Raw genomic sequence first — 22,030 nt, 5'->3', positions numbered from 1 at the left:
TTTTCCTGATGTTTCCCTTTACACTAGAGACTGGAACAATAAAACGGACGGGGCAGAGGCTGGGGGTACCGCACTGAGCCGTGTGGTGGAGGCAGTAGTCAGGCTCGCTGGGAGGGTGGATGGGGGGAGGCTCGGGTGCTGGGGGTGCCGGGGTGAACGGGCTATAGAATGGGGCTGGTGAGCTCGTCATGGGGAAGCAGCCTAGTAGGCTTCCGGCTGCTCCTTCTACCTCATGGGAAACTAGACTCTGCTGAGAGCCACACTGTACAACAACACTTCTAGGAATCTGTGCCCCCTCGGCTGGCGGAGATGGAGATGGAAACGCCCACACCAAAAGCCTTGGGGGCTGCGAGGGCAGCAGAACCTGGGAGCCATACCAGGCCACCCTTTTGTCCACCCTCCTGGAGCTGCAGAGTGGACCCTGGGGAAGAGCTGTGGAGGGTTCTAGGGTCTTCTGTAACCCTCACCCTCGCCAGTGAGCAGCGCAGTGCTGCTCTGAGGTCTCTGATTGTCAGCCCCGGCCTCCGGCACAACGGGAAGACCCAGGTGACAACAGCCAACAGAGACAGAAGCCAGGTTCTCCACCTCAGGGTGACCCCACTGAACCAACTAACCAGAGACTTGTCCTGCTTCAGGGCGCTTCACAGTGAAGCAGGTCCATAACTACCTCCCCAGTATTTAAGCCAAAGCAGCCTGGACCCACACCCACTGGGTGAAGAGTGAACAGAGCCCACCACCCACATGCGCTGCTGTTTTGTCCTTCGTTTTCTCCAAGGGCTGTGATTCAACTCTTTTTTAAATTTTTTTTGTGATTCAACTCTTAACACACACACACACACACACACACACACACACACACAAGGGATGGGACTCCACTGTTCTTTAAGAACATTTATTTTTACTACTTATAAAAACTCACGAGAACACTATTCTCAGATAGGACATGGAGAGTGCGTGAGAAACCTGGTCTTCGTTCAAGTTTTACCACTGATCTGACCCACAACCCATTCATAAAACTGGGAATTATCTGCCCCAGTGGCCCTAACAGTGGCCCATGGGAAAACAAAGCCCCTTTTAAAATGCTTTCCAGAAATCTACCACGGTTAAAAAACAGAGGAGACATGCACAGACAGGCTACTTGGATAATGGACTTCGGAGCTACTGCCACCACAGCAGGAAATAAAACTAAGGCAACTGCACTACCTGAAATTAATGCAATTAAAATAGACAAGTTTTTCCTGTTTCTTCCCAGTCTGAAGCATAAAGAGCTTCTTGTGATTAGAACTACTATGGAACAATTGTTTGCTTTTCTTTCATACACAGGAGCTATAGCATTTTGGAAATAGGCTTACTATTGCCTCAAGTTTCACACCTATGCAAAGACCAAGACCCAGTGTCACCGAGACCAAGTTAAGGTACCTCTCTGCGGTTGGTAATGTGGGCAGCCGCGTGGTCCACGTTCCCGTCACATGCCCTCAGGCCAAGCCGGGCCTCCTGGGCAGTAAATCCCAACTGCAACAAATTGTGAACTTTTGACGGATCAATGTAGAGCTCTTTAAAGAGTTGACGTGCCTACAGACAAGAAAAAAATACAAGAGTCATGCATGTAACCTTCACAACATTAAAGCTTAACACAAAGCTAAGGCCTGAAAAAAGGAAGCTTGCACCCAGTGTGAATTAGGGTGTGTCAGGTTTTAGATAAAAACTCTCAACCCTGCTTATTATCAACCAGCTTGAACAGAATAGACATGTGATGTATCATACTGAATAGAGGGAAACAGGCTGAGTATTATGGGCAGGGCTGGTATCCGCTATCTCCTCCGTTTTTGTCACCAAATACCCTGAATTTGAGCTGTGCACATGGCATTTCTCACCCTCTCCTGCAACCAGATGTAGCTAGGTGGTTAAGTCCAGGCCAGTGGCCTGTAGTAGGAGTGACAGCCCCAACTTCTGGTCCTTCCAGAGGCAGCCCTGGACTCTCTCACTCTCTCTCTCTTACACACACACACACACACACACACACACACACACACATAAGCACACCCTCCCTCCCTCCCCCTCTGCTGGCTGGAAGAGGACTGACAGGAGCCACCATGGCTGCCAGACACAGGCTGGCCAAGCTGCTCCACTGACCCACCTGCTCATCTCCATGCTGCTAGATGAGACATGGAGACTACAGCCAATTAAAGTCACTGTCTTTCTGAGGTTTCCTTATCACAGCAGCTCACACGCACCCTAGCAATACGAGTACAGCTATGGCCTGTATGACGCAGACGGCACAGAGGACAGAGGCAAGTTCCTCACCACACTACTGAGTTTATGAAATACTTGACATCTTGGGATGAAAAAAAAAAAGTAGGTGAAAATACTCCCTGGAGTATTCATTTCCTTACCTTGTTGAGATACTCACGAGCCTCTTCACCATTTCCACTGTGATAGTTTCGGATACCTTGAAGCAAGTAAAGTCTTAAAAACAATACCTTCTCTTTCCCACAGTTCCCCTAAAGTTATTGGGGGAAAAAAGTATAAAATTATTTCTAATTATAGATCTAGAATATTCACACTTGTAATTCCCTTCATCTCTACAGGGGCAAAACAGTATGACTAAAATGTTTCTATCTTTAGTTATTGCTGAGGGCAAAAGTAAAGATCCCAGAGGACAATGACACCTCATGTCCCACAAGGAAGAAATGGTCAGAACACCTGTGTCCAGACACCCAAGACTGTAGTTCTTCTGGTCAGTAAGGAAGTACACAAAAACCCAAACCGGGATATTTTATACTCCCCTGAAATTTCCAAGCAGAATTCTGATGACTTGTGGAAATCACCTTACAAAAATCATTATTCAAATCACAGCTCTTGAGCTGTGACTCACTGGTGTCAACTGTTACCATTCAAAATGTCTATTTTTTCTGCATTCAAATCTTCCATGAGATGCTACTGAACACGGTCACCAGCTCTCTTGGTCGAGGTGATCATCGACAGGGTTCTAGGACTGGAAGACTGTCCCTCCAGCTAAACACTGCACAGGCCAAAGTAATAGCCCAACTTGTAACACATTTCAAATTCCCATTAAAGGAGAGCTTCAAAAGAACCCCGTGGATACTACTGCCAAATCACCTTTTGGCAGCAGTCTAAATTTTGTATCAGGAATAAACTCAGATGGTAGAAATGGGCTCAATAATACATAAAACAAATTACAGTAACATACTTTTATGTTGACCAGCCTCTGGTGGTTTTCTCCGTAGCAATTTTTAAAGCATTTCTGAGCCAAGTTTAATTTTTTTTCTGCATCATCAAGGCATTCCAGTTGTTCCAAGCAGAAGTAACACCACACTATATCCAGCTGGAGCACTGCATAGTTATCTACTGTATCCAGCAGTTCCCTGCAACACTCACTAGGGGAGCGGAAGGAAATGACATCACAGAAAAGTCACATTAAAAACCTTTTTGTGAATTACTGGAAGTCTTTTCCAGGTTCTGCTATATTTCCAAAGACTGGCTGCTATACAGCACAGACCCCAGTGCTTACAAAGGTAGCTATATTTATAATCTGAATCCTCCTGATGGGGAAAAAAGCAGTTAGGGCTCACCACGAAGTGTGATACAACCACCACCCCACAGCCCCAGGCATAAACACACACATACCCTTGCTACCTGGGAAAGAGGTTCAGCAAGAAGTGGAAATTGAGGTCATGGTGTCAGAACCCTTCAGCAAACATAAAGAGACCGTGGTTTAAAGCAAAGGTTTCCAACGCTGACTGCAAACCTGAGGATTTTTTTCTTTTGTTTCTTACTGATGCTGAAGCCCCATCTACATCAAATCCTAACAGAAATCCCATGTCGGGCTCCCGGTGCATGGAGCCTGCTTCTCCCTCTGCCTATGTCTCTGCCTCTCTCTCTATATCATAAATAAAAAAAAAAAAAAAAAAAGAAATCTCTGGAGGTAGGCCTTAGAGGTTGTATATAAAAAATCTCCCTGGGTGAGTCTAATGTACACCCAAAGTTGAGAACAATGCTTTAAAGAGCCCCCCACCTCCAAAAAAAAAATCACTACTTAACTATGAATGCCTCAACTGATGAAAACAAGGCATTCATGTCCAATCACAGTCAAGCTGGGAGGAAAAACAATCCAGAAAATGCCAGGCTTTAAATGCTTAGCTGATCTGGGGTCTCAGGTGCAGGCAAAATGCTACTCTGTAGCTGTACTCAGGTCCAGAGAAGAGGGAAATGTTGACAAAGATGGATATTGAGTTTATTTATTCTGATTTTAAAATGTGACTTTTAGAAATTCATAACACACATCTAGACCTCATGTCTGAACTTTCTTGTCACCAAAATGGGAAATGTATGGAAGAAACTTGAAAGGTCTCGCCTGTTTGTTTTCGTGGGTATTCTATTAAAAATAAGACTGCTCTTATATAAAGCTGCAAAATCTACATGCCCTCAAGCTTCCACCTTGCCTATCAATATCTGCTTGGAAGAAACAGAAAAACCAAAGGAATGAGATGGTGTCCTTTATAGTGTGATGTGGGAGCCTCCTGAGCGGAGCGTCAGCGCTCTGGGGTCTGCACAAGATGGTATACTGGGTGAATACCATCTAGTATAAGAAGTAAGAAAAACACCACAGTGAGGCCACTATAATCTGGTTCCTTCAAGCCAGTGATTGAAAAGACTTCTTCGTCGACCTTTCTGGGGGAAAAAAAATTGGGGATATTTATCTGTTATCTGTTCTACTTTTCACCCACGGTTTCTACTCTTCATGAAAGTTCTGTGAGGTACACCCTGTACTTCATACACATGCACACACACACAGGCCCCTGCCTGAACTGCCTGCTCGGCCTGAGAACGTGCCTTTGAGGGAAGAGGAAAACCTCTGTGGGCTGTGCTCCGATCTTTCATTCGAGGTGACCCTACATTCTAGATTTCTGTTTCTGTGACAGATGATGATCCTGCCGTTCATAAGAAAATGGGACATTTTGTCCCAGTTTTCACTGCCTTACATGGGTGTGCAGGCTCATTGTTGTTTAATGAGAAGGAAGAGCAAGGACAGAAAACACCTCATTTCAGATAAAAATAAAATCATGTGTGCAAGTTCATTCCAGAAGGGAGTACTGTGCAGCATAAAAACAACCCCAGGTCTCAGACTAACAAAGTACAGGTGATTCTTTTAGTTTCAGAAATAACACTTGCTATTCATTTAGAGGCCTATAAAAGATACCACAAAATCGACAATTACAGTTAATGATTCTGCAACTATTAAGGCCTGTATTTGAACCTGATCATGTCACTCAGAAAGAAAACTAACTTTTAAGACCTTGTATAAAACTGTATCTTAGAGTATATTTTTATTAATACTGCTTTGGCTTATGGTTCTAGTAGCTTTCATACTCAATGGTGAGTTTTCAGGTTAAAAACACGAATTAAAATAAATGAGCAACGTTTATTTAAACAAAGCCTACTGAACCTACCTTTAGAAAAATTCAGTCCCACTTGAGGTAAAAGCAGTTATTTAACAGAAATTTATTCTCTTTGCCTTATGAGTTTTAAATTTTTATATAAAATAAAGATGTCAATTTCAAAAAGGTAAGCTAAGCTTACATATCCCCAATTTTTTTTTTCCCCCAGAAAGGTCGACTAAGAAGTCTTTTCAATCACTGGCTTGAAGGAACCAGATTATAGTGGCCTCACTGTGGTGTTTTTCTTACTTCTTATACTAGAGACTCGTTACAGTTATCTGGGGGTTTATAGTTTTCAACAAACTGCGAAAAAATTTTGGCCATTACTTCTTAAGATTCTTTTGTGGGGGTTGGGGGCTGGCTGTCTCCTTTTGCAGGGACTACAATTATTGATATATCAGGTCATTTGAAACTGCTTTACAACTAAATTGTGGGTGTTGTGTCCAATTTTTTAAAAATTTTCAGTCTTTTCAAAGGATTCCTGTTGGATCATTTCTATTGCCCCATCTTCACATGTACCCATCTTTCCTTCTGTGGTGTCCAATCTGCACTGTATCTCACCCCATGCTCCTCACCTCAGACACTGTATTTTTCATCTCTGCAATTCCAGCGTGGCTCTCTGGTGGATGTTCCATGTCTATTTAACATGGTCTATCCTTCCTCTACCTTCCCGAATATATGGAATGTGGCTACAGTAACTGTTTCAATGTCCTAGCCAATGAATTCTATCTTCTATGTCACTTCTGAGTCTGTTTCCATTGACTAGATTATTCTCTTTATTACAGCTGTAGTTCCCTGCCTCTTTGCACAATTTTCCGTTTTTAATTGATGACTGGATATTTCTGTATCTCTATAAATATTACTGCGCTTTGTCTGAGATGCAGTTATTTGAAAACAGTATGATCCTTTTAAGGCTTGCTTTGAAGCTTTGTTAGGTGGGACCACGGCAGCCCTTGGAAGTGAGTTTGCCCTACTGCTGAGGCAACACCCTTCTGAATTCTCTCTGTGATGTCTCGTAGTTTCCCACTGTGGCTGGTGGGAGCACAAATTATTCTTGGCCTTCTGAACTCTGAAGATTGTTCTCTGCTCCTTTGGGCGGGCAGGGGTGGGGGGGGGGGGTGGGGGTTCCCCTGCCCTGGGTGGTTTCCTAATAGGCACTGATCATTACTCAAGGGAATACTCCAAGGACACCTTTTGAAGCTTTGTGACACATTCCTGCAGGCAGCTCTCTCCTCTCACACTTTGGCCTCCCTGGATTCCTAGCTCCATTTCTTCAACTCCAGGGAGACCAGGAGGCTCCACCTGGGTTTCTCGTCCCTGCGCTGCAGCCTACAGACTCTCTAGGTAGTGAGCTGAAAGGATTGCAGGGCTCCCCCAGATTGTTTCCCTACCGAAAACGGCAGTTTTCATACACTCTGCCCAAATTTCCAGTTGCTTCAGGTAATAGGGGACCATCCAGTCCTTGTTACTCCATCTTGGCTGGAAGCAGAACTCCCACTGTGAGTTTTAAGCAGGGAAAGAAACTACTCTGGATCATACTGTCTACCATACTCCAAGACGTATCACAGAAAGTTCTGATGGAACTTCCAGCCTACCTGGAGGTAGGAAGGGGACAGAACAACTGAAGTGTCTTCCACCCACATCCCTGACCTGCACTAGAGTTGATCTCCTTTACTAAGAGGAAGAACTTACACTAAAACTATGCTGAAAGTCAGCCTGAATAAAGAGAGCTTCAGGAAAAAAAAATTCTCTACTGAGGCACTAACAATGATCATTAGGTTATTATGTGTACTACGTACTGTGAACTGAAGATAGTTATTTTTATTCGGGGGTTCCTGAGGACCTGAAAATTATTTCAAGGATTTGTCTGGGATAAAAAGATTGAGAAAGGTTCATAGGGACAAATCAAAATCAACTATGTCTTGGTGACTGCTGAGGCTGGATTAGAAACACACAGGAATTCACTGTACTAACCTTTACTTTTATATATATTTGAAATTTTATGTAATAAAAAATTACAAGCACCTATGGAAGGAAATGAGCAATGTATCTGAGACTGAAGGACCTAAACTGCAGCCAGCACCAGGAACAGCCAAGGAGAAAGAAAGGAGCACAGAAGCTGAGACAAAGTAGCAGAGTTAGAAAACCTGAAAGGCACTGGGTCTTTGTTCTAGTTATTTTCAGATCTGCCCCTCCTCCCAGATATTTAAGAAATAAATCCCCCTTTTTGCTTAAGTTAGTTTAAATCTAGATTTTTCTCACTTAAAACTCAAGGGTGCCTGCTGCTAATATGGCTGGCAAACCATAAACATTTGTATTTATCCTTGTGAAGTATGCAGTATATCCTGGGAATTCGTCAAAATGAAAAAGAAAACCCTAAAGTTGTTAACTTTTGATCATTTTTAGATATTAAGTCTATTTTTCAAATGTTTCTCTGCCAGGATTAGTTTCCCATCAAGAGGAATCAGGAGCCCTTGGGAAGCCACCAATGCCTGATCGGGGGCAGAAAACATCAGGATGAGTCTGGAACACCTCTGGATACTAGAGACCTCCAGGATCAGGTTGAAAGGATGCAGGACAGGACCCACTTATTGGCCAAAGATGATCAATTTAAGCACTGAGGTTTGAAACACATTTAAGGTGTTAAAATCCATGAGTTCATATTGATACTTAAAAACAAAACAAAACAAAACAAGAAGGAAGAAGAAAGAAAACCTCACTGGTGATATCCTTTTTGGAAAATTCTAGGGAAGTACTTCCTTTATTCTGAAAACAAGAAAATAGGAAAGAACCAAGCATTTTATTCTTTCTGTACAAACTGTACCTCACCATAACCAAATAACTGACGAAGAATAATATACCTTTTCACAAGAATCCCAGCAATAAACACAGAAGGAATAATAAGGTATCACTATTTTGCAGTCCCTAAGGAAACAATGGATTTGGGGAATGATCATCAACAACCACGCCAAAAAAGGGGGAAAAGCTGCCAGGGACTGCACAATGGATGGTGCAGGCTGACAACACATCACAGGAAACAGACATAGCTCCTACATGAGGGTGACAAAAATAAGTGCATATGTTTATAAAATTCTTTACAGGGAAGAGACATTAGAAATCTGAAGGGATGAAATAATTTACAAACTGGTCTACACTGTAACTATTCTTTTCACATTAACCACTGTCTTGGGTGAAAACCTGAAGTCTGAAGTATCTAGGGCAGAGATAGTGCTGTGTGTAATCTGGGCTAATTTCCTGAAAACTAGTAACACCAAGTACAAAAGTGCCTACCAGAAATATTTGTCAGCATCCAGCAGACATGGCAAGGCTATTCCATATTCTTTTCTTTTCAGGAAAGCTCTGCCTTTCTCATGATATCCCATAGCTAACATAAGGGCCTAGAAAAAATACAGATTTTAAGAAACATCACTTTAAACTATAATAAACAAATTATATTAAAAGTATATTTAAATCTAAAGAAATCATGGGCAGCCCCGGTGGCCCAGTGGTTTAGCGCCACCTTCAGCCCAGGGCATGATCCTGGAGACCTGGAATCGAGTCCCAGGTCGGGCTCCCTGCATGGAGCCTGCTTCTCCCTCTGCCTGTGTTCTGTGTTTCTGCCTCTCTCTCTCTGTGTCTCTCATGAATAAATAAATAAAATCTTAAAAAAAAAAACTAAAGAAATCAAATAAAATGAAAAAAAAAAAAAACAAGATCACAACTAAATATAAAAACTAAATTAAGAGAAATACAATCAAAGCTTCATTTCATTTCAATGGTGAAATCAAGCACTCAATGTAATGTGGCTGATAGGGTCATAACCAGCATGTGTCCATTTGTTTCCATCAGTTTTTTTTAGTATCTGCTGATTTAGCTCTATTACTAGTATTCAGTAAGACTGAACAAATAAAAAGTAGCCAGTAATGCCTGTTATCCTTTTGATAAAAAGCATTCATGGGCACCTGGGTGGCTCAATGGGTTATTTATCTGACTCTTGGTTTCAGCCCAGGTCATGATCTCAGGATCGTGAGATCAAGTCCCACAGCCAGCTCCATGCTGGAGCCTGCTTGGAATTCTCTCTCTCTGACCCTTGTGTTCATGCTTTCTCTGTCTTTCCTTAAAAAAAAAATTATTTTACTTTCTAGCTTTTTTTTTTTTTTTTAAGATTTTATTTGACAGAGCACAAGCAGAGGGAGTGGCAGAGGGAAAGGGAGAAGCAGGCTCCCCACTGAGTAGGGAGCCCAATGTGGAGCTCGATCCCAGGACCCTGGATCATAACATGAGCTGAAGGCGGACACTTAACTGACTGGGCCACCCAAGCGCCCTTCACTTTCTAGTTTAAATCAAGTTTTTTTCTGAAGTATTTGTCAACTCCAGTATTCCTAAAACAATCTTTAAAAGGTAATCCATAGGCGCCTGGCTGGCTCAGTCACTAGAGAATACTATTCTTTTTTTTTTTTTTTTTTTTTAAGATTTTATTTATTTATGCATGAGAGACACAGGCAGAGGGAGAAGCAGGCTCCCTATAAGAAGCCCAATGTGGGACTCGATTCCAGGACTCTGGGATCACGCCCTGAGCCAAAGGCAGACGGTCAACCACTGAGCCACCCAGGTGTCCCGAGAATGCTACTCTTGATCTCAAGGCTGTGAGTTCAAGCCCCATTTTGGGCACAAAGCTTACTTTAAAAAAAAAAAAAAAAGTCCAAAAATTTAAGTTCATTAATATTTAGACTTGAGGGTTTTTTTTAGACTTGAGTTTTTATATAATTCAGTTTGTAGGTTTTCTAGAACAATCTATATATCACTTTTTTCAAAGATTTTTAAAAAGTAATCTCAACACCCAACATGGGGCTCAAACTTACAACCCTGAGATCAAGAGTTGCATGCTCCACCGGCTGAGCGAGCCGGGTGGCCCTAGCTACCATCATTTAACATAAGAGAGCTGTGGGCAAATGATTACTAACATTAGTAATCAAGCATCAATCCACTGAGAGCTACCAAGTTTTCTTATTAAAATTCAACTTTAATCCCTCATTTTAAATGATATAAGTCATATAGTAAAGCCTACTCAGCCTTGTCCTTTAAAGACAGAAAAATTAAAGCTGACCTGACCCACAGTCATCACAGCCCTTATTATTAGAAGCTACTAGACTCTAGGTCAGACACTCATCTCAGGGTCCCAGCTGTAGAATCCTGCTGTAAAGACCTCCTGGAGTGTGTTCAAAGATCACACCACCTCTCTCTCTCTGTGTCTATCATAGATAAATAAATAAATTAATTTAAAAAAAAAAAAAAAAGATCACACCACTTCCTGCCTATTCCAAATGAGCAAACAGGGAAATGGGAAGGCAGGGAGTGATGGGAAGAAGCACCTGTCGGGCTTTTCTCAAAATACATGCCCCCTCTCCTCTCCTCTCCAGCTCCCTAGTCTGATCCAGCCCTTAAGAGGACATGGCCATCTGGTAAAACAAAAACAAAAACAAAAACGACCCCCACCAAAACCACCACTACCACAAAGAGACACTTACGTGAAAGGCAGCACATGGCCATCAGGCCATCAAGCCATTTTGTTCTACTGCACTGAAAATCACAAGGCGAGTCTGCTGTACGCAGGTGCTCCTCGCATGCTTACATCCTCTGTTTATAAGCTCTAATGGAAAACTGTTTCTAATCCTTTCTAACCGTCCAGGAAAACCACTTCTGTTCTGACAGCAAATCAAAGCACAAGCCATACATTTCTCTAGTACGTACTTTTCTTTCCGAAGGAGGAATTCTGATAGATCTGCCCGTCTGGTTAGCTATGTCTAAATACGGTGTGGTTTCTGGATCCACCACCATCTCAGCTGCAACAGAACCAAAAGGAACTCCATGAATTTAACACTAAAAGGCAGTAATGGGACATCAGGAACATCAGCCGGTGGGGAGGAAAGTCCATGAGAACTGTGCCCCCTGTGCCCCATCCCCCGCCCCAGGTGCTGTGCCACCACCTTTAAACCCGAGGGAAACAGAGCCCAGAGCTCCGTGTACCTCTCTCCGCCAGTATCTCCAGGCCTCTCTTGGTCCTCTGAATTCTTCTCTCTTTTAGTTCAGCTTCATTTTGCTCTTCTTCTTCAAGCTGGAAGTTTTTCCTCACATCCTCTTCAGATTGTTTTAGTTCGAGCACCATAGCTTTGACATTGTGTGTTACTCCTTGTTCTTCAAGGGTTTTCCCTGTAAAAATCAAAAATGCTTGCCACAAAGAGAGCCATTAAATGAACCGGATCACAGTCATTCTCTCTGTTAAATGGAACTCCTACACCTGCGTTAGTACTCATGAGCCCCCTGGCCACACACTTGGTAAGAACACACTGACATCTGGCTGTGTGATTCTGTTACTGTTAAGCAGGGGGTAAAATCAGCCAGTGGGGGCACCTGGGTGGCTTACTTGGTGAAGTGTCTGCCTTTGGCTCAGGCCATGATCTCAGGGACCTGGGATAGAGCCCTGCGTTGGGGTTACTGCTCGGTAGGGAGTCTGCTTTTCCCTCTGCCCCTACCCCTGACTGTACTCTGTTCCCCCTGCTTGTATTCCCTCATGCCTTCTCACTCTCAAATAAATAAAATATGGGGATCCCTGGGTGGCTCAGCAGTTTAACGCCTGCCTTTGGCCCGGGGCGTGATCCTGGAGTCCCGAGATCGAGTCCCACATTGGGCTCCTGGCATGGAGCCTGCTTTTCCCTCCTGTGTCTCTGCCTCTCTCTCTCTATAATAAATAAATAAATAAATATTTTAAAAATCTAATATCTCCCAGTGAATTTTCCTACCCTCTCACTGGAGAAATAATAAACCCAGTTCATAGCAACAGATGAGAAGCCACAGTGCAGTGGGGTGTAACACAGCGGGGCAGTTAAAAGCAAAACTCTTGGGTTCTATCCCTTTTCAACTCTGTGGCCCTGAGTAAAGTGCTTACCTCCTAGGACCCAGTTTCCTTACGCATAAAATGTTAATAAAGATAGTGTCAGGGCAGCCCGGGTAGCTCAGCGGTTTAGCGCACCACCTTCAGCCCAGGGTGTGATCCTGGAGACCCAGGATCGAGTTCCCTCGTCAGGCTCCCAGCATGGAGCCTGCCACTCTCTCTGCCTGTGTCTCTGCCTCTCTCTCTCTCATGAATAAATAAATAAAACATTTTTTTTTTAAGTGTCAGATATCAATGGAACAGAATGAAAGCATATTAACAAACTCAAAAGCTAGTTCTATGAAAAATAATCAAATACATAAACCTAACAAAAATTAAGTTAAAGGAACAACCCCCAAGATGCAGAATAGACACAGATACATATAAGTTTTTTTAAAATAATGAAATTTTATGAACTATATATATAAATTTGAATACTTTTCTGGAAAACTCCATTAGATTTTTTTTTTAATTTTTTTTTAATTTTTTATTTATTTATGATAGTCACAGAGAGAGAGAGAGAGGCAGAAACACAGGCGGAGGGAGAAGCAGGCTCCATGCACCGGGAGCCTGATGTGGGATTCGATCCCGGGTCTCCAGGATCGCGCCCTGGGCCAAAGGCAGGCGCCAAACCGCTGCGCCACCCAGGGATCCCCATTAGATTTTTTTTTTAGAAACCTGACATTCTAACATTTATGTAGAAAATTAAAGATACACCAATAGCCAAGTCACACTGATAAAGAAGAGCCAAAAAAGGGACTCATCTTACTAGATTTTAAAACTACAACAAACCACAGTAATAAAAAAAAAAAAACTCTAGGGACACCTGGGTAGCTTAGTGGTTGAGCGTCTGCCTTTGGCTCACATCATGATCCTGTGGTCCTGGGATTGAGTCCCGTATTGGATTCCCCTGCTTCTCCTTCTATGTCTCTGCCTCTGTTTCTCATGAATAAATAAAATATTTAACATACAGCATGGTGACTAGAGTTAATTACTGTATCATACGTTTCAATGTTGCTAAGAGTGTAGATCTTAAGAGTTCTCATCACAAGAATAAATTTTAACTATGTGAGTTGACATTATTGTGCTCATTCCACAACATATACAAACACTGAATCATTATGTTGTACACCTGAAACTAATATAATGTTATATGTCCATTATATCCCAATAGAAAAACTCTTTATGGTTCCAATGCAGGAATCAACCAACTGGTAAATGGAAAGAATGGGAAGTGCAGAAACAGAGCTCTAATAAAGGGAGCAACAAGTATCAGTGTGGAAAGGGCAGGTTTAGTGGGGGATATTAGAAGAACAAAGCTGGATCCTTAGCCTTTAAATATATAAAGGGGGACTCTGGAAAGATTATAGAGCTCATGCAGATAAGGCTAATACAAGAAGCTGTAGAAGCCTATCTGTGTGGCCCTGGGCTTGGGGAAAGAACTTATTAAAATACAAATGATAAGGTGGAAATAAATGGATCTGATAACAACAAAATCCAGGATTTCTGCCCAGTGAAGAATAGCACAAACAACTGTCAGAGAGAGAGAGGACAGTGAAAAGCTATCTATGACATGTGAAACAGACGTTGGGAAATGGCTCATGGAGAAGGCAGGATAGGGCCGTGTGCAGGCTGCATTCCACCAAGCTAGGCTGTGAACCTCTCTAAGCCCTAAGAACCTACTGGAAACCAATCATAGTGCCTGCCTGAGCTGCTATGACAGCTAACCGGTCTCCTGAATCTGTTCATGCCTCCTTCAAGTCCGTTCTCCTACTGCACCCAAAGGGATCTTTAAAACCCAAATATATCATGTCATCCCCCAGCACTCATGGCTTCCAGCTTCTCTAAGGAGAAACACTAATACGGTACGAGTTCACAGAGCCCAGCAGCACTACTGACATTGTGAGACAAGTGAGTCTTTGTCCTGGGGCTGTTCTGCGCCCTGTGTGATGTTCAGCAGCATCCCTGGTCTTGACTAAGTGACAGGATCACAAGCCTCCATCCCCACCCACAACCAAGTCATGACAACCAAAAATGTCTCCAGACATTGCCAAATGTCCCCTGCGTGGCAAAATTGTCCCTGGTTAAGAATCACTACAATAACCTTTTCACTGTGGCCTCTGCCTGGCCCTCCAGCCTTAAAATGCACTAGCCTCCCCTCACTTTCTACACTTGGCCATACTGGACCTTTTCAATTACTCAAATTCACATCAGGGGCTCCAATATGAGGCTCTCTCAATTGGAATACGATCCACTGCCCTCACTTAGCTTTAGCGCTTCTGCCTTGGGGAGAACTTACAGGAACCCCCACTTCACTCTGAGCACACCTACACTTCCATTCTGTAACATTTCCTCAGACCTGTAAGGAGTGTCTTTTCTTCCCACAGCACAGAACACACAGTAAATACTGATTAGAAGAGTTTTCTGTTTCAGGTTTTTATTTTAATAAATTCTACAATAATCTGTTTTAGATTATCCATGCAGTAAAGCCCCTAGAAATTTGTGATTAGAAAAACAGTGAGAAAAAAGATGCAGAGTCATTCCATTAACTCGATATCAAATCTGCACTTCGGTATGACATACCTAGTTGAAGTTGTTTCTTGTTTATGACAATTTTGATATAATTTTCTTGAAATCCAAAAGTTTCAGCTATTCTGTAAAATAAACCAGTATAGGCTGCAGGTGATCAATTTGTTATTATCAAGTGGAGTTTAATCATGACAATTATTTTATACATTTCACTGAGAAATGCCCAGTACTTTGATTTACTATCTCACAAACATCACTTTCTGATAAAGCCAGCTTACTTAGATGGTTATTTGAAACTGTAAAAGAGACAATGTCCTTTTAAAACTATCTGCTTTACTATTTGTTTCCTCATAAAGTGGGGACCACTCTTGGGGAATATCTTCTGAAGAGGAAGGCCCTCGCTGCATGTCAGGAGAAAATCCATTCTCTATACCTTCTGCGGTCTCCTTGGAGGAGCCCATAATAGAGGGTTGTTCCAAACAATCTTCTCCTCATGTGTGTTGAATGAATGTTGCTTCCTGAATCCATCCCTAACAGCCCTGATGTAGACCAAAGAAAATGAAAAAAATCAGCTTCAGAAATAAGGACTGGCTAGCCCTGGAGGGACTCAAAACACTTACCATTTAAAAATATAAAAGTAAATGACATAACCAACCAGGTCTCAAAAGCTAGAATGTCACTAGTATGTGACAGGTATTTTTCCTTTTTACAGATGGGCCAACAGCCTGAAATTGGCTAAAACACTTTGTTGAATGTCATAGCAACTTATTAATGCACTAAGAAATAAAATTCAAAGCTGATGATCCGGTGAATATCAGCCTATTTATATGATTCATTCATTGATTTGAACATGTTATCAAGTACCCGTTAGGTGTTAGGCACAGAGCTCCCACTGATCTCAAGTTCTACCAGGAAATGAAGCACGAGGTGCCAGTCCTGAGTTCTTGCTCTGCCCTTAACAGCCAGTGTGAGCCTGACCATACTGTGCAGCCTCAAAGCCTCAATTCTCCTCCCCTCTTACAGGACTGTCACAAAGGATCATATGAGCCAATGCAGGAGGGCTGAGAGCATCTGGGGCATGGTGTAGACAGATACTTACTTCGACCTCAGTTCTCTGCCAGTGATGTGCAATCGGGTCTCCAAAAGGTTTTTCCTATCCTGTTGAAAAAAAAGGCAAGTAAGAGAAACTATGGATGGAACTAGAGACCATTATGCTAAGCGAAATAAGTCATCAGAGAAAGACAAATACCATATCATCTCATTCATATGTGGAAATTAATAAACAAAACAGATGAACATAGGGAAAGGGAGGGAAAAATAAAATAAGGTAGAAACAGAGAGGGAGACAAACCACAAGATACTCTTAACCATAGGAAACAAACAGGGTTGCTGGAGAGGATGTGGGGTAGGGGGGCGGATGGGGTAATGGGTGACAAGCATGAAGGAGGGCACGTAATGGGATGAGCATGGGTGTTACATGCAACTGATGAGTCACTAAATTCTACCCCTGAAACTACTAAAACACTATATGCAAACTAAACTGAATATAAATAAAAAACTTAAAAAATATATACTTCAGTGTGACGCTTTTTGGTGCTACTGTCTATAAAATCAGGAAGGTTGAGACCAATGTCAAGGACTAAAATGATGCATGCCTGGCAGAAACGTGACTGAACATAATGTGACATGTGCTGACCCTGTGACCTAGAAGCCTCAAGGGAGTGGAAGTGTGCACCACAGGCAGGGCTTCAGCATCTGGTGGGAGGTAGGATGTTCAGAGGGGTTTGTGATGCGTCTTTGTTCAAGGGAACTGGCCTCTATGGCACAAGGACTCAGACCACCCAGCACTACAGTCAACCCCAGGGAACACATTTTCCCTTTCACTGTGCCCACTGAGCAGGGAGTGGCAGGGCATGATCTGGGCACCTCTTCATTCTCTACTGGCTGAGCTTATGAGGAAAAACTGGAATCACTAGGGAAGCCCATGAGACCATGCAAATCTGCTCAGATTCATACTCGCCAATCAGCTTTCTGAGCGGTGGTCTGGTTTCCCAGGTGCTGGATACTAACAAAGAGGAGGCCTGTATGGGTATACTGCCCTTTGAATTCAAGAACGGGCATCCTGAGATAAACATATATATATATATAATTTTCTTTTTCTCATAAAGCTCTTTTTCCTACAAATTTTTTAAAGCTTTAATGAGATAAAATTTACATTTCCTAAAGCTCATCGTTTTAAAGTCAGTAGTTTCCAGTACACTTACATAGTCATACAACTATTGCCATGATCAAACTTCAGAACATTTTCATCATCTCCTTCAAAAAAAAACACTGTATTTTGCACCCCCATTCTCTGCCTGTATCCTCCAGACCCCAGGCAATCACTAATCTAGTCCCTGTCTCTATGGATTTACTCATTCTAGATATTTTATATAAATGGAATTATACAACATGTGGCCTTTATGTCTGGCTTCTTCTTCTTCTTCTTTTTTTTTTTTTTTTAAGATTTTATTTATTCATGAGAGACACAGAGTCAGAGACATAGGCAGAGGGAGAAGTAGGCTCCTTGTAGGGAGCCCAATGTGGAACTTGATCCCCAGACTGGGATCATAACCTGAGCTGAAGGTAGATGCTCAACCACAGAGCCACCCAGGCGTCCCTGTGTCTGCCTTCTTTCATAATGTTTCTGAGGTTCAGCCATGTTGAAGATGTGTCAGCACTTCATTCCTCTTCATGGCTAAATAATATTCCACTGCATGGCTCTCATACACTCATATATCTGTTCACCCACTGATGGACAAATATTTGGGCTGTTTCCACCTTTGGGCTAGACAGAGCTAGACAGAGCTCTTTTGTGAGCAGAGCTGCTATAAACATTCACATGCAAGTTTCTGCACAGACACAGTTTTCATTTGTCTTGGAGTAAGCTGTTGGGTTCTGTGGTAGCTCTGACACACATATATAGTTTCATGTCTTCTGAAAACAATTAACACTGAGCAGTCCTCAGAGGCCAGCAACTTTTGAGTATCCTGCCCCAGTACCACTTCTGGACTTGAACTATGCTGAGGACGTGGCTCTGACACGAGGTCGTGCCACTTGAGCACCGAGCTGATGGTCCTCTAGCCTCCACCAGCACAGAGAAAAGGGAAACGTCTTTACTGATGTGTCCTACTGCATGCAGTTTGGGGAAACCTGAAGTACTCCTTTAATTCTCCATTAGTTCTAAATGCTCAAACTCTAGAAAAAGTAAGCATGTGATGCATGGCTTTGTGACGTCTGGGAGGCCTAGGAGGGACAACCCTACCTTGTAAATGTTCCAGTTTAAGAATCCATAAAATTAACTTTGAAGTTGATAAATGCTCAGCACATGAAATAACTTAAAATAAGTTTAACTTTGGATTGCAGCTTAAAAAAATTGTAACTTATCACTAAGTTAACAAAGCATCGCTACATGTACTTATTTGGGAAAATTACTCACTTTTCTTAGCCGTGGAGGTAAAAATACCTCAATTGTAGCAATTCCTGTTGTTTTATAATTTTCATTTCCTGTGCCACGTTTGATTGCTTTGCAACGTATTTCTTCTATTATCTTTTCTACTTCATTTTCACAACATTCTAGCCTGTCAGAGTACTTCTTAGCAAGGTCCTGTGAAGCAAAATCAGAGAAGAGATCAATGTGGTGCAAACTCAGAAAAAACGGGGGCACAGAACAGACCAGCGCATCAAGGACTCTAAGGCAAAAAACTGCTGAGTGGTGGTCAGCCTATCAGAGGGAAATCCAGATAGGCTTGGCATCTTGAGAGATAGAGAGGCTAGAAAGGATCCAGGGAAAAATAAAAACAAATAAGAGGTAGGAGAACAGACCCAATAGAAGAAGTGAAAGTAACTGAGATTATTGTAAGGGTAAAAGAAAGGAGGGCCATGACTTATGTCACTGTAATACATTATACATTTCTAAATAATTTAACAGAAAATTTTGAATCATTGGGACTGGTTGTAAAATAATTTGCTAGAATGACTCAGCAGAAGTCAAAAGAATACTATACTTACAATCGCAGTTTGTTATGAAGGATACAAATGAATATATAGGTGAAGAGGTACAGAGGTGGACTCTGGAAGGGCCCTGAGTGCAGGAGCTTCTATCCCTGAGGAGTAGGGGTTGCCACCCTCTCAGCACATGGTATACCCATGTGCCAATCTGGAAGCTCCTGGAAACCCATCATTTAAGGGCTTTTATGGGAGTTAGGGTTATTATTGTAGGCATGATGGATTACATCATTGGCCTCTGGTGATTAACTCAATCTCTATCCCTCACCCTTCCCTGAGGTTGGAAAGTGTGCTGAAAATCTAATCTTTTTTTTTTTTTTTTTAAGATTCTATTTATTTGAGAGAGAGAGAGAGAGAGAGAGAGAGAGAGAGAGAATGAGCTGGGGGAGGGGCAGAAGGAGAAGCAGACTCCATTGAACAGAGAGCTCCATCTGGGGCTTGATCTTGGACCCTGAGATCATGACCTGAGCCAAAGGCAGATGCTTAACTGACTGAGCCACCCAGGCACCCCAAAAGTCTAATCTTCTGATTGAAGTTTGGTCTTTTTGGTCACTAGCCACAATCCTGAAGGTATTACCAAGAGTTGCCTCACTGGAACAAAAGATGCTTCTATTACCCTTACCACTGGGGATATCCCAAGGGTTTTAGGAGCTCTGTATCAGGCATCGAGGACAAAGACCAAATAGCTTTCCTATTATGCCATATCTAACTCCTGAGCCAAGGGATTATAACAAGCAAATTCAGAAAAAAGGTCACAAGATGGGTTGTAAAAACTAAAAAGTGAGGCCTATCAGGAATGGGGAAAGATAGGAAGAAAAAGTCTTCCCTCCTAAGTGGACAATATGATGCCCCTGTGACAACCCGTAGTCCCTGAAAAACCTACATCAGTTATCTCAGGATATTTGGACTGAGAAAGCAGAGAAGTACATGCTATATTCCAACATAAAATATTTCTGTCAAAAATGATTAATGTTCTCCTGTTTGAGAAAGCAGGCAAACTTCAAGTTCTAGAAACCTCACGTAAAATAATGCCATTTCTGATGTTGCCATTAAAAATTGAGATTTAATTATTAGAAAAATGTATTCTGAACAAATGAACAGATAGCCACTGCATAAAAAAAAAAGCTGAGGGAAGGGAGCAATTGTTTTATAGCAAACCCTGTTAGCAAGGAAAACTGAGCAGCAACCCAGCTGCTCCCCATGAACACGTAATACACGCCCTAGTGGCATCAATACTGTCGCACCAGCAGGTCGAAATTAGTTCCAAATTACTAATTTTATCTAACACTGTGAAGGTATTAAAAATAGTATGTGCCCAGGAAATTAGAGAACATTCTCATATGAATACAATCTTATTAAACAAAAATAAGCTTGTCAATTCCCAGTAAAAGGTGGGTACCTGCTTATCACTAATACTTTTGGTTTTGCAAACAGTTTACATGGTTAAACCTGGAAATTTCTGGGACTTCAGAATCTTATTTACCAAGGAGACTTATTTTTTTTTTCCAAGGAGACTTATAACACTGCTATTTATTTATGTCTTAAAGGAAAATACCTTCAATGCCAAACCGACTTCTTTATTTTCATCTGTATATGGAGGTTTCCAAAGTTGAATTCTGTCTTCCCTTAAGAACTGGGTCAGTTTTGCTTGAAGATATTTCTTTTGCGCCATTCTTGAAAACAAAACAGTACATGAACAATATCCCACCTACATTTCAAAGCATTTCATAATTTACCAAACACGTTGATGTGTTCAATGTGGTAAGAAGAGCTCCCCTCCACTCCTTCCTCTCCTGTTTAAATTACTTTTAGATTAGGTTTTTTTTTTTTTTTTAAGATTTTATTTATTCATTCATGAAAGACACAGAAAGAGAGGCAGAGGGAGAAGAAGCAGGCTCCACGAAAGGAGCCCAATGCAGGATTCAATCCCTCCCAGAAATCTGGGATCACGCCCGAAGCCAAAGGCAAACCCTCAACTGCTGAGCCACCCAGGCATCCCTAGATTAGGTTTTAACTAGCTATAAACTTCTCTAAAATATACATTGTCTATAGGTATGTTAAAAGATAATATATACAATTACATATTATATGTTACATAAAATATACATTTCAAAGTTGCTAATATGTAGCAAGGTTTATTATACTTTTCTATTTCCTAAACTATTACTCTCTGATGTAAGAAAAAAGATCAAATGAAAGAAAGATGAATCCTTGAAGCTGCTTTCATAAACAATTCAACATAAATATATAAATTATCTTCTATTTGTATTTTGGTGAGTTTAACACAAAGACCAAGCACATTAGTATGATAAACATAAAAGCTAATGTGAACTCTGAAATACCAAAACTCTCTATAACTGAATTTTTTTAGTTAAAAAAGTTTTGCCAGAAAAAAATTTGTATACTTTCCAATAAGCACACAACAGCAGATCTATGTACACTATTCAATCTAACACTGGTTAGATGATCATTTTACAGCTGAAAACACCCAGGCCCCAGGTCTGTAAAAGGACTTGGCCAAGGTCACAAAAGTTCACAGTCATAGCTAGCATGGGGATGTCTGCCTACAACACTGGACTTTGCATTTTGTCCCGCAATCCTTTGTTGCTGGTCTCTCCTGTGTAGGTAACTAGTCTCTCCCAAAGAAGCTTCTGGCAGCAATGGAGTTGTCTACTCATCTCTCACCAGCATAGCAATTTGAAGGGGTGGGTAAGGCTGCTAGAGAGGTCAAACAGCCAAATCAGAGAAGCAGTAAGAAAAGTGAAAGAGTTATTAATTTCTGAATGATGAAGACAAGTTCTATTGAATAAAAAAATATATACAAGGCTAATATAACCTTGATAACTAACTTTTTCTTTTTCTATAGAGGGCATGTAGTATTCCACACCACCAAAACTCAAATCACCTAATTTTTAAATCAAGTTTGTTAACTTCAGTGTATTCCATAAATAAATATTTTAAAAGAAAGTTCACACCTATTTTATATCAGTCTGAGGGGAGAAAGAGGGTAATTAGTACGGGAAGAGGAAAGGGAGTGAGGAACAAACACACCAACGAAGAGGTG

The 22,030-nt window shown here is 41.7% G+C and overlaps 1 protein-coding gene across 3 annotated transcripts in view; it reads right to left on the bottom strand.

Annotated features, from left to right (window-relative positions):
• The window catches only part of NUB1 (negative regulator of ubiquitin like proteins 1), a 29,553-nt gene that overhangs the window by 6,140 nt on the left and 1,383 nt on the right, over nt 1–22,030 (bottom strand). For 2 of the 3 annotated variants that reach the window (XM_072763151.1, XM_025993771.2), the window contains exons 2-11: nt 20,522–20,639; nt 18,398–18,565; nt 16,019–16,077; nt 14,974–15,044; nt 11,487–11,669; nt 11,211–11,302; nt 8,751–8,857; nt 3,212–3,398; nt 2,394–2,501; nt 1,420–1,572 (exon numbers count right to left, since the gene is read on the bottom strand). In XM_072763151.1, the coding sequence (XP_072619252.1) occupies nt 1,420–1,572; nt 2,394–2,501; nt 3,212–3,398; nt 8,751–8,857; nt 11,211–11,302; nt 11,487–11,669; nt 14,974–15,044; nt 16,019–16,077; nt 18,398–18,565; nt 20,522–20,639 (1,246 nt within the window). Of the gene's footprint in view, nt 1–1,419; nt 1,573–2,393; nt 2,502–3,211; nt 3,399–8,750; nt 8,858–11,210; nt 11,303–11,486; nt 11,670–14,973; nt 15,045–15,352; nt 15,459–16,018; nt 16,078–18,397; nt 18,566–20,521; nt 20,640–22,030 lie in introns of all 3 variants that reach the window. The other variant, XM_072763152.1, reaches the window with a different exon arrangement.

The sequence above is a fragment of the Vulpes vulpes genome, chromosome 7, assembly GCF_048418805.1.
Source record: "Vulpes vulpes isolate BD-2025 chromosome 7, VulVul3, whole genome shotgun sequence".
In the NCBI taxonomy this organism is placed as follows: Eukaryota; Metazoa; Chordata; class Mammalia; order Carnivora; family Canidae; genus Vulpes; species Vulpes vulpes.
This window is presented reverse-complemented; position numbering and strand designations above follow the sequence as displayed.